This window comes from Myiozetetes cayanensis, unplaced genomic scaffold (assembly GCF_022539395.1).
Source record: "Myiozetetes cayanensis isolate MyiCay16 unplaced genomic scaffold, myiCay2020 scf7, whole genome shotgun sequence".
NCBI classification, from domain to species: Eukaryota; Metazoa; Chordata; class Aves; order Passeriformes; family Tyrannidae; genus Myiozetetes; species Myiozetetes cayanensis.
This window is the reverse complement of record NW_026087964.1, coordinates 49939639-49952915: the sequence shown is the minus strand read 5'-3', so window position 1 is coordinate 49952915 and position 13277 is coordinate 49939639. Positions and strand designations below refer to the sequence as shown.

At 38.8% G+C, this 13277-nt stretch overlaps 1 protein-coding gene across 2 annotated transcripts in view; it reads left to right on the top strand.

Moving 5' to 3' along the window:
* Nucleotides 1-13277, top strand: part of GRID2 (glutamate ionotropic receptor delta type subunit 2) — a 699409-nt gene that overhangs the window by 619794 nt on the left and 66338 nt on the right. For both annotated transcript variants that reach the window (XM_050338709.1, XM_050338708.1), the window contains one exon: nucleotides 9189-9355. In XM_050338709.1, the coding sequence (XP_050194666.1) occupies nucleotides 9189-9355 (167 nt within the window). The remainder of the gene's footprint in view (nucleotides 1-9188; nucleotides 9356-13277) is intronic.

Below are 13277 nucleotides of genomic sequence, written 5' to 3'. Positions count from 1 at the left end.
TTAAAAGAACTAAAATTATAAAAATGTCTTCATTGTGTATTTTTATATGGAATTACTACCTCCTTTTGATCAAAATGTGGGGTTTTTTCATTTTGAAATATTAATCCATTGCAGAGAAAGTAATTCAGTTTGAAGTCAACTTTTTGGAATACAGTATTCTCTAGTTTGGATTTTTTTTTTTTTACTGGTTTTGGTCTCAAAATTTGTGATACTTTTCCTTAATTCAAAATCTTCAGATTCCTTGTGTGGAAAGATAACTAGTTTCTATCTAGCTCAATTTATCACTTTCATCAAGCAAAATTTTTGTGTTTAACATTACCTCTCTGCGTTTGTGTCAAGTGTACTGCCCAGGAATTTCTCTTGATTCCTGCTTCAGGAGAAAGAAGAGATTAGAAATCTTTCATGAAAAATATCAGTCCTGAATGACTCCTCCAGCACAAGTGATTGATTTACAATAATTTTTTTTTCTTTTGAGTTGATGTTTGGTGGCTGTTTCTCAGTTCTGTCAACTGTAAATGACTTCTGGCATTTGAGCTGTGATGTAGGCAGGTCAGGATGAATTAGAAGCAAATATAACAGGAGTCTGTGACTTGCACTTCATTTGTTATTTACAAAGATGTGCAAAATGAATGTTACAGCCTTGGATAAGTAGAAATGCCTGTGCAGACTGTAGCCAGAGATGAACTAGTCTGTGTACATTTGAAGGCAAAGGCTGTAAGTATTTCAGTCTATAAGAATGCAGAAGTCCAACTATCACCTGAAATTAGAGTCGCAGCAAGCATATAAAATCCTTAGCTGGACATGAAGGTACCCAGATGCATATTACACTGTTTTGGGTGCTGTCTGAACTTGAAACTCCTTCTGGACACTGTTTACATCTTTATTTACCTTTGTGCATATAGAACTTGGGTGCCTGCTTCTTTACCTGGACTTGCACTGCCTGGCAGTCTTAGCTGTACATTGTGAATGACTGCAACAGTGTTCCCTGTATTAACTGTTTTACACAAGGGATCTGACTTCCTAGTTTGTGAGCACAAAATGAGCTGTGAGCTTGTTGCAGGGAGGGCAGCAGCAGAGAGATTGAAGACTTACCAGGCACCTTATGTGACAGTTTGTTCTGTTGTGTCATCTTCTCAGTTGTCTGCATGGTGATAGCAAGAAGGCAGTTTGAACTGAGTGAAAAATGCACCTGCATGGTCTTCTTTCCCCTCCCACAGCTCTTAATGTTTTCCATGGGTCCTAAACTGCAAAAGACTGGAGGATATAGGAGTGTTTATTGGTGCAGCATCAGCCATCTGGTCTGCATGGTCAGGAGAGACTGACTTGCCTGTAGATCTGATCGGGCTTAGAATGGTTTCTTTAGCTGCAGATACCACAGACCAGAAATATCTCTGTGGAGCTTCTCCAGAGTGCTTTGATGGAAACAGTCCATAGCAGCAGTCTGAACTTAGTCTTCTGAAAGAAATACTTAGAAACCACCCTGTCATAAACCTTACTGAACTCTCAGGGAAAGGGAATGCCAGGTGCCACTAAAAGGCCGAAACCTGAGGGAGTTGTGACAAATCTCAGTTTCACACAAACTGCTGCACTCAAGAGGAAGATTCACTGCTCAAAGAAGATGACAGGTGGTTTCATGCAGGTTTTCCAGAGGAAGAAGCAGCTTTTGAGACCACCATAGTCTACATGAAAGTGTAGACTATGTGGAAGCACTGAGCCTCATGATCCAAACCTGTTCCTTCATGCCCCAGCCCAGGCTGGTGCAGGTTGCCAGCAGTTAGTGTTTCTTGCCTCCTACAGGTTATCAAATTGAGGGGAAACATGCTAAATTGTTGTGCAGTGTAATTTCGGGGGGAGGGGGAGAGGGGCTGGGAACCATTTCTTGTGCAGCTTCAAGATACCGTGTCTAGATTTACAGTGCTAATCTTCTCCACCCAAATCTGGGCAGGAGATGCTTATCAAAGAAAGAAGAATACAATGGTTCAAAAAAAGATAGTTTAATTCTTTTGTGTGAGTAGTGGGACATCCTGAATCCTATTACCACTCTGAAAGTCAGGGCTCATGTACAAGGAATATAAAAAACTGAAAGATAAGTCAGTTTCTTTAAAATAAGTTTCTAAAATGAAACTATTATTTCCGATGAGCTTTTACTGAAGGATTTTTCAGTATCAGTGGTAGTTTTGCAAAGACTTTTCTTGTGGTTAAAGTTCTTTTTCAGATGATGAATGGTTTTGATGAGTAGTTTTTTGACTTTTAATGATTTTCCTATCCTTGCAGTTGGTATTCAGTAAGTGTGTCTTTGAATAAGGAATGACGCCCAAGAATTGCAGTTAGATTGACTCTGCTTTTATTCTAAAGAATGGGACAAGAACCCTTCAGTGAGTTTCATACTGGCTTGATTTAATTTAAAGAGGGATACTTCTTCTCTGAATTCTCTGTTAAACTTTTCCACAAAATTTTACTTTTTCACCAAATTGTAGAGTATTGATCCATGCACATTTTCTCATTTAAATGTTCTTTTATTGAGAATTAACTGCCACAAAAATTTATCAGAAGAGTAAAGTCACTTTATCAACATTTAGTTTAAATTTGCCTCATTATAGAGACTACCACTTTGTTACCACAGATCTAATTGTCTGAGGAACCTGAAGTACTTTCATATAATTTCTGTATGACCTTCACTAGTGATACCCTTAAAATAGTATGCATTACTATCTGAAGCACTTAGTTTTTATAAAATAAATGAGAATCTGGCATTAAAAAAAATGCTTCCTTACCTTCCAAAGGTCTGTTTTGCTGAGATTTTTTTTTTCTGTTGTTTTTTTTTTCCTCCTGTTTCTCTTCTATCTGAAATTAATGTTTGTGGTAGAGAACCTGTGGTTCAGCTGCATAGCTGCATGTCAGTGATCATCATGGTCTGCTGCTTTTTTTAGTGCTTTGCTTTGATCACCTGAAGAAGTAGCTGGTTTCATTCTCCCATCACCCTCAGAAATGCACCTTCAATTGGTCTCCACTGTTTTGCTCTGCTTGTTATTTTCTGTCTTGTAACTTCCAAGATGCATTTAATTGCAATGGCAAAATGTGAAGTCAGTGAGCACTGGGAAAATTCTGACATCTGAGGTGCCCTCTCATTACAGAGCTCTCATACCTGGGTAATTCTTATTCTGGACGAATTAAAGGTCTGCCCAGTGTAAGAAGTGTACATGTGATTATGAGGCTTTTCTGAAGAAGTTGACAGCAGGTTGCATATGAGGAATTAATGCTTTTCCTGATTAAGTTTTATGTGGAGCAAATTGACATGCCATTCAAGCTGATATGACAGTGTAATGTAAGATAAACTTCATACTGAAGAGGAGATGAGGCTGGGATTTCTAACCTCTTCTTTCTTTCCCTAAGCTTCCCCGTGTTTCATTTCCTGCTGCTGTTAGCTCCTGGGCAATAGCTCAATAATGCTCTTAGAAACTATTTCACACTTTTCTGTTTGAATAAGTACAAAGAATAACTTTCAATGTTTGTCAAATAGTGCCCCTTGAATTTAAATAATTTTCTATAGACTCTGCAAAATGACATCCTAAAGCGGGGGTGGGGAGGGTGGGTATTATTATTTAATTAACTGCTTGTCTTGATGACTGAGTAGAGTTTTATATATATATGAATTTTTATTCTGTGCTCTGATACCACCATGGGAATCCAGCTCCTGTCACGCACTGCAGAGAGCTGTCGGTCAGATTCAGATTCAGATTCAGATTCAGATTCAGATTCTCTGAGTGCATGACTGCATTTCACTCTTAAGTTACGCAGATAAGCCACATGTGCTGGTCTGCAAGGGAGTGTGGGGCAAGAAGCTCCAAAATTATGCTTTGGGTCTACGGAAAGATTACTTCTGAGAGAACTCTAAATTAATGGGATCTATTCAATGAAGCTGAAATGTGAGATTTTATTTCACTGGGATCCACATAGAAGTTAGCTAGATTTGTGCCCATTGTGAACAAAACCAAGACTTGAATCCTTTGTCCCCTGAGGAAAACAAATTAGCAAATGAGAATTTCTCTGAAGGCAGATCTGACTTCTGATTCAGTCCTATAATCATCAACTTCATTGGCCTCTTGCAAGTGGATTATGGAGATCAAAGTGTTTCCATTTCCTTCTGCTGAAAAAAACCTCTCTTGTGAATGCCGTCAAGCTGTTTGTCAACATCTGACAACATGAAAATCTAGATTTAAGCTTCCACCACTGATTTTATCTCTGCCTTTTCCCATTTTGGAGTATGATATCCATGTTATGTATATTAGCTTTCACATATTTTCAAAGGTTCATTCAATTTTCTTCCCTCTTCTTCATTCGTCATGTAATGGCATCCTTGCTGAGGCTGTTTTGTAGAATGGACCACAGCCCTCTGCAGGCTGTAGCTACAGCACCCTTGCTGAACATGGAAAAAAATATGTCAAAAAATTAATTTATGTGTTTATATGTACCAAAATCTCAGGTCCACACTGGTGGGCATAGGTCTAGCTAGCAGCATTCGATGGTGCTTTTTTCCTCTGTGTAGTCAGTGCAATGGAATGATCTGTATTGGAGAACATGACTCTCAAAATACTGTATGGAGCAGGTGAAAGGTGTACAGCAGCTGGAGAGGAAGAATGGCAACTGACTTCTAATGGAAAGGAGTAGAAAAACATCATTACTGTGTCTCCAGGCTATAGGCACAGGGTGGTCAGAAAACGGACTTCATCAGCATTATCTAATAATCTTCAGAATTTCTTCCAAAAAATTCTTATCATTTCAATCAGTTGAAACTTGAGAGTTCCCTGGCCTTAAAAGTGCTGTTGTTTTTATAACAGTTAATACATTTTATGTACCATGAAGTATTTAAAAGAGGTCTGCAAAAAAAAATAACTGCCAGCTCTTTTTAACCTGAAATTTATAGTGTAATTTTTTTCTTTTATGAGCATTCTTTGTATTTCTTTTATAGAGGAATTTAAAATACAGAAAAGATACTAACCAAAAATTAAAGTATGAAAAATTGCAGTAATTGGTTGCTGTTTACTGACAATTATTTTTTCTGAAATGTATCATTTGCTAGACCTAGAAATGTGCTTTTAGAATGCCAGAATTGTACACAAATACATTATTCAGCCTATTCTGCATGAATGGGTAAGCTGTAAGAAGAAATACTACCCACATCTGTGTTGGTATAAAATATGTGCATATGCAACAGTTTAATGGCTTTAAATGTTTTCCTTGTATAACTCAACTGGGTTTTGGTGGAATCACCAAAGATAAATTTTAACTAATATCTAAAGACAGGACTCCAGCGCAATAACGATTTTATAAATATTCAGTTATAGAAATGTAACAGCCTTATAGAAACAGTTTTAACATCTATGTGCCAATGACCCTTATTCTGTGTAACAACTCTTTTTACAGTAACTCCTTCAAAATTGCTCACAGAACCGTGAAGTGAAATCAAGCATTTCTGTCTGGTACCATACCTCCCTGTTTCACTTAATGACCAGTGTAGTGCATGAGTTCAAAATACCCTGATGAACAACTAAGGGGTTCAATTTTGCCTGGTTTTTTTTTTTTTTTCCTATGACAGTAGATATCAGATACTCAAAAAATCTTTTTAGCCTCTGCCATACTGACAGGCAGGATGCCACAGGAAAGAGCACCAAAGTGTCAGTTCTCCATGCCCTGGTGGACTGGAAAGCTGGGATTACTGCTGAATGATAATATACCCTCCTCTACAGACGCTTCTCTGGTGATCCTGGGCTATGTGGTCATGTGTGAACAGCATTCAGATTTGCCACCATGCCAAAATGTTATTACCTCTACACAAAATGACAATATAATGATGAGAAAATGTAGAATCAGGGATGCAGTTCTTCTGAGAGTAGTGAGTTACAGGTATTACAAGGAACTGTTTCTTTTTCCAAGGAGATTTTGCTTTCATTTAGCCCCCATAATTGGCTGAATGTAAGCTCCTTAACTTCTCATAATGCAGAGCTGGAATTTTTGCTGTTCATTTTGAGGCCCAAAGTAAAAGTCTTCAGCATAGCTATTGGAAAACTGCAAGATATGTGCTCCCCACATTAACGGGGAGAGAGAGAAGTATATAAGTTTTAATTGACATTTTGTTCTGGAATTCCTTTGCGATTTTACAGAAAACACCATCCTCCCTTCTCACAGTATAGCTACTCATTTGTAGGCGTAAAACTGTGAAATATCAGCAGTGTTCCAGATACGCTATACTCTAGCAACATTGTATTTGTAGTTCTTTAAGCTAAAGCCTCTTTTAAGCTGTGTGAAAGATCCATGGGCAGACAGTTTGGACTATGATTCTCGGAAGAAGAGTATTCTGAAAAGAAAATCACATACCTCCAGAGCTGCCAGATAAATTATTCTCTTTTAGTGAGACAGGTGTTTTTCCCATACTTAAAAATTGAGAATTGGAGACAGTTCAAAAGTAGTGTCACTGCTAATGGGAGGACCAAACTGATAGATATTTGCAAGGAAAGATTAAAGAAAGCTATATCCAGCCCAGCTAAGTAACAGAAACATCCATCAATAATTGAAAGGTTTCAGCATCAAAGTGTGAGTGTTTAGAGCTGGAAAAGTAAAAATATCTAGGAATGATGTAAGTCATTAAAAAAATAAGTAGTAAAAACAAATACATTTAATAGCAACGAAAAATGTTAGACCAAGAAGTAGTTCCATAAAGCAAAGGAATATGAGCATCACAAGGATTACAAACTTAGGTTTGTACCATGGATTTGAATTCCTTAGATTTGTTAAGGAATAAGGCAAAAATGCTAAAAAGTATGTATTTTAATGCATGGAGCAACCGTGTGTTGAAGGTAGATGACTGGAATGATCCCTTCTGACTCCTCAATCTCTTCTGTGCCCCATATGCTTTAACTGAGGCTTACTGTGATCTTATCTATGAAAAGTAATATCTTCGTGGGAACCTGAACTGTGATATTATGAGGTCTGCTCTAAGGATCTTATATATGCCACTTCATCACAGATATTATTGACAGTAAGTGCTTTTACCACTGTTATATATTCTCATTGTGAGTTGTTTTACAGCAAGGCAGCCAAATCAAGAGAATTTTTCCTGACCAGCTGAGCAGCTGATAAGTCTCTTTACAAGCACTTAGGTGAATTCAATACACTAGGATGTTAAAAGTGTGGGTTAGGACAAAAGCAGGTGTCAAAACATAACCTTCTGCTCTTTCCACCACCTCAAAGGTTATCTCCCACATGTAAAATTACTTGGTTTTTGAACCCCACTTTTCCTTAATTCTTTTGTTCAGAAAGTCCATCTGATCCTTTTCAGGATTCATTTCCCCACTTCTGATCTTCTGCTTTTGTCTCCTATTTCCCTTCCTTGTTCTCCGCACATCACGATCCTTTTTCAGGCTGAGCCATTATCCTTTTAAATTCTCCTAGGAAGGGCTTTTTTCTCAGTCATGCTATTTCCTAGTCAAGTGGTGGCTGTAGGAAGATCAGAATAACCCATGCTAGGAAGAGCTCTGTGAGTGGCGGTGCCTATAAGACAAGCATACAGGTTGTATTGTTTGTTAACTGCGAATTCACTTCTATCTCCTATTCCCTGGCTGTTTAGATAGACCTAAACCTCCACAGGGAGGAAAGAAAAACCCTTCTTGACTCTTTTCATAGCCTGAAGATTAAAAATGACCGAGTCCAGTGTGTGTCTGCACTCTGAAAAGAATTTTCTTTATCCCACAAGTCGTGTGGAGTCCACAGATAATATGGCTCCCTTTCTGCTCCAAAATCTGCACAAATCCTCCCTCTACCATGCCTACAGATGGAAATAGGAAATATTCCCTTGCCAGGCCTGCAGTAAAAAGCAATGTGTCCCAAAAGCAATCGTTCCTTGTGCACTACATCTTGTGAGCAAGCAGACGGTGTGGCTTGCTTCAGTAACTTTTATATGTAAACAGTCTTTAAAAACATAATCTACATTGTCAAAGCCTAATCTAAATGATGTACTGACATTGCTTACTTTGATATGCTGACTTGGTTTTGAATTCTCTCTGGATTGCCTGGCCCCACATGGCCTTTTTGTGTTTTGTTTACTTTTCACTTAGCTGTCACGTATTTATTCCCATTAGATGTACAAAGTCAATGGCTTCAGCCTAGTTTTACAGTTTAGTTGGCTAATACAGCATGGAGAAAGCACTGAGTGAAGCCAAGCAGAGGGTCAGGAAAAAAGCGATGTGATTCTTCGGGTCTGATACAGAGACCAACAAAACAGAAAACTCGTAAAAGATCTGGGTCTGGTAGAGCAGGCAGAGATTGTTATTTTTTCAGAAAAACATGATTTGAGAGTAAAGTAGAAATTCACTGAAATGGGGAAGGACTTGTTTATACTGAATTTCTGGTTTTTAAAGGCTTGTTTCTGAATAAATGCTGAAATTTTGTATACATCACACATATTTATTTAAAAAAAAAAATCTGGATTTGTTTCAAATGTGAATGGCTAGGAAAATGTTACATTAAAAGCTTTTCATTATAATGAGCCAGTTAGATTTGTCTTAGTCAAACAGTTAAAATGGCTTACATGATCTTGCTCCATGAAAGTCTTTGAAAATATGTGAAAACACTTCATGCTGGGAAAAATAATCCCAAAAAAATCTAGTTGGCATGAGGTTGCCCACAGAATCCATAAGACAAATGGGTGTTCGTGAAGTCTATCGCAACTTGAAGCATTAAATGTGGACCATGGCTAACCATCTGGATAGCCATGCCTACCCTCCCAATGTGAATACCTGCCTTCCATCTAAATGGTTGCTTTTAAGGCTCAAAGAAAAAGCAGTAGGCGGTTTCATGTGGAAGTCAGCATTGGTGGGGGGACCCTGATGTTTCCTATGTTTCCTGAAGAGGAAACAGATTCCACAGTCCACAGATTTCCTCCACTGCGCTGTTTCGCTTATGGCACATTGTTTTCAATTCACATTTCTTCAGTTTCATCTGAGGTGATCTGCCAAAGGGCTGCATGGCACCAGTGACTGTGCACCTTTTCTGCTGGCAGCAGCTGGGCACCCAAACCTCCCTTTCCTTAAAGAACAGACTGTGCTGAAACTGCCATGTTTTTAGGTGCACCGGCCTCCTTTTGGACTTCACAGTCCGTAATCTGATCTTTTCCTCTGTTTACTCTGTTGCAGGTGAAATACGGAAACTACGCCTTTGTCTGGGATGCAGCGGTGCTGGAGTACGTGGCCATCAACGATGCAGAGTGCTCTTTTTACACAGTCGGGAACACTGTTGCGGACAGAGGATATGGGATCGCACTGCAGCATGGCAGCCCCTACCGAGATGCTTTCTCACAAAGGTAAGGGTTTGGAGTAGGAGCAACAGGTCCTAAGGGAAAGTTTCTCTTGGCTCTGGGCCCGTCTTTTAATTTAATTTTCAGTGAAGGAGAAACATCTTGTATTTGTAATCCACTTCATGTCTTACATAGACATTCATTTTCTCTGAGACATTGAATTATTCACTTTTCTAGAAACTGCATTAAAAACACTTCATGTTGCTGTTGTTTGAATTGTCCTTGTTTCTTCTGAAAACCATTAATGAGATAAACTGAATTTCATTAGCAGGAAAATGAGGAAAGAGTTGATTAATTTGTCATAGAGAGTCACCATAACTCAAACCTTTCTGTTGGAGAAACCATTTCTTAAAGAAAAGGAAAGTGAATTTGCACACTGATAGGAAAACTCAAGGGAGATGAACAAGAACCTTTGATGTTTTGGTGGAAAGACCCCTATTAGTACCCAAAAACATAAATGCTTATCCCAACACTAATCAATCTGTTGGGCTACAAAAGTGACATCTCCAGAGATGCTACTGATTTTCTTACTGTGTTTCTATTAGGACGAGAAATACTAAATTAATTGTATGTATTGTGCCTTTGCAGTATTTGCACTTCACTCTAGTATTGATTCCTAAATCAGGATGTGTGTGAAATGTGAAAAACAAGCAAACTTTTCAAAAGTGTAGTATCTGCGGTCTGGCGTTTAGGAGAAGACATGGGCTAATCTCATGAGCCTTTTTTCATTCTGAATCTGGTCTCTCAACTTGGTTTATATTGGTTTGTGTATGTATGTTTGTGTATGATGCATGTAACAAAATTTTAAGAGTTGCTGTGATGGAATTTCTTTTGTGTGGTTGCCATGTAAACATACAAATGAGCTTCATTCGGGCTATTGCCTTTGTCTTCAGTCCATAGAGCAAAGTAGAGGGAAAAGTAGCCAGTAAGTAACAGTATGCAGATGCAGAGGAATCACTCTCTGCTCACACATACTGCATGAACAAAGAAGACTTGAATTCTTTGAATCTGTTCTATGCTGGGAGCGAAATGGCTGAATTTTGTGCTAGCATAGCAGTAACATAATAAAAAAGTCCACAGGATCAACGAAAATTTTAATTTCAATGAAACATATATATGCTTTGTATATTACAATGAGTATTACAGGCCAATATTTACTGAATACTTTAATACTTTCATATTCCAGTTATGACCAGGCTGGCTTCACTTAAAATCTCTGGCACTGAACTGTCTGGGATCTCTACACAAAACAAAGGAGTAAAATTTCTTTCTGTAATCTTTCTAAGAAAGGCTTTCAGCTGTTAGAGATCTCAGGTGCTTGTCAAAGTGTTAAGTCATCCTCTTCACAGCATTATCCATGTAAGCTTGAGTAGAAAAATTTGAAGACACTGGGTAGTTTTACAGTCTTTGTCTTTATTACTAAATACAGTGAAATTGCCAAGTGGCATGGCATGGCTCACGTCCACACAGGTGAGCATTCTTCATGCCCGCCACTGCTGCTCTCCAGGTCAAGGTGGATGTATCCAAACTGCCCCTCAGAGACTGCTCCTGACATTTTTATATGCTGGATGTAGTTCTTGGTATATGGGGAAAATGGTTATGGCTGGTTCTAGTGAGTGAGTGTCTTCTTCATGGCAGGGTTCAGTACCTGGAGAGGCTGGATTATGACTTCTGATACACAGCCTTTAGCGGCTTCTGGATCACTGGTCTGTGCAGACCTGACATTTCCAAGTACAATTTTATTTCATAAGAAAATTTCAGCTTTTCAGTGTATTATTATATCTTGAAGCTATAGGAAAGCAGGAAGACGCATACAAATTTGCACATATATATGTCATTTTATCTGAAGATCTCTGAAGCAATATTTAACTATTAACATCTCTCAGTGGAAAGTAAATGCCATTTCCATTTAATGCTTAGGGAATCTATAGCATCAGGAGACTTAAATGAATTCCCGAGGTCATATGTTGTCCCCTGGTGGACTCAGGAATCATAGGCACTCATTTTCAATTTCCTGCTATAGTTATCAGAGTTCAGGTAGATGAAGAAAGGGATTATTTGTCAGATATTGGACTACAGGAGGATCTGGATGGATAGGCAGAACTTAGCAGTGGTGAGAAAATAACTCATTACAGTAGCAAGAGTAATAGTTGAACAGAGAAACTGGAATTTGCTTTGAGTATACTACCTACTGGAGAATTTATAGATACATATTCTGCAAATGTGTGTGCTGCTGTGCTTATATTTTTATTTCTGTATTATGAGAGCGTACTATATAGCACTTCTAATTATGTCCATAAATATAAATTTACAGTTTGAAGCAGTAAAACACCATATAAGAAACATATGAAGGAGAAATCATGCTTACAAAGTAGCTTACAATGTTTTGTTCCAAAAACCCTTCCATACTGCTCATTAGGTTTACTTCCACGTGGTTATCACACATCATCCTTACTTTTCTTCCTAATGAAAAGGCTGAACAACCTTCAGCAGCTGCAGCCTGCATGCTAAATAGAGAGGGAAATAGATTTCATTGTATAGGATCAGCAAATGTTCTCCTGAATATTTCACATTCTTTAATGCAGCAGGGAACTGGTTTAAAATATATTGGCATTTCTTGATCTTTCCCAAAATAAATATATTTATGTGAAAATACAGGTCTTATCTTTTATGAAATTTCATATAAACTCATAAACTGCACAGTGTTAAATCCCTGGGGTGCAGCTGTAAAAGGTCTGGCAGGCTTACAGGAGATTTTATTTTCTGTGCAGGAAGCACGGGCACAAGTTTAATGCTTTTCATTACCTTTTCTGAACATTCAGGTGATTCCCAGAGAAACAGGAAAAGAGATAGAGGGGTGTAAACACCTACCCCTTCTCTCCAGTGCTATGGGGTGTGAGTTGCAGTCGAGGTAACACTGTGGTAAAGTTCAGGCATTTGGGATTTCCAAAAGCACTCTGCGTTTGGGATGTGCTCTATGTTGTTTACCAGAGGATTAACACATGCAAAATGCTGTGGCCTTCGGAGACTGCAGCAATATACACCTGCTCTGTGAAGTATTCGGTCTCTATGAGTGTTTAACCATCAGTTTGACTACTTAAGAAAGGCATTAAGCCCCTGCCATCAGCTTGAAATGCTGAGATGCCGTCAACACACATCCAGGGCACTGCAAAAATCAAATTCCCTGGTTCCATCTCCTCCCACAACTGATGGTGATGGCGGGCTCCATTGTACCCCAGGCAGTCTGTGAGGTTCTAAAAGAAGCATGAAGCAACCAAGAACTTAGTGGGAACCAAAGCCACAGTGATGGTCCTAAATAACCACGTTTTCCACGTGGGACTGCAGCTGGTGACCACCTGGGTGCCTGGTACCCACCACGCTGAGGCAGCACACACGCTGCAGCGCTCCGAGCACTGCGCAGAGCCCGTGCTCCCAGCTCCAAACCGCCGCTGCCACCTTGTGCCTGTGTGTTTTCGTGGGATGCAGCTGTACCAGTACGGAACGAGGCTCCAATTACCAAGGAACCAGAAAGTGAAAATGCTTATAGTAGGCTACAGTTAAATTAACACAAAAAGGTTCAATAAATACTTGATCTTAAATTGGTGCAATTAAGCAAGTATCATACAGGAGTGTGCTGTCATTAAGTTACACTTGCTTGCATGAGTTCATATTGTTTTTATAACTTTACAAGTATAAGGTATTGACTATACCCTTCAGAGAGAAGCATGAGCACTCTCATGTATTTGAATTTAAAATCAGAGTTATTCTGACAAATGGAAGTTTTGGGTATAGTGAAATATTAGCGGAGAGTGTGGCAAAATGCATATCGCTTAGAAACTTCATGTACCTTTCCTCGGATTTTAAAAAACTGATTCCAGCCATACCACAAGAGATGAAACCCTGTTCAGGAGTATTCTCTTCAGACTCG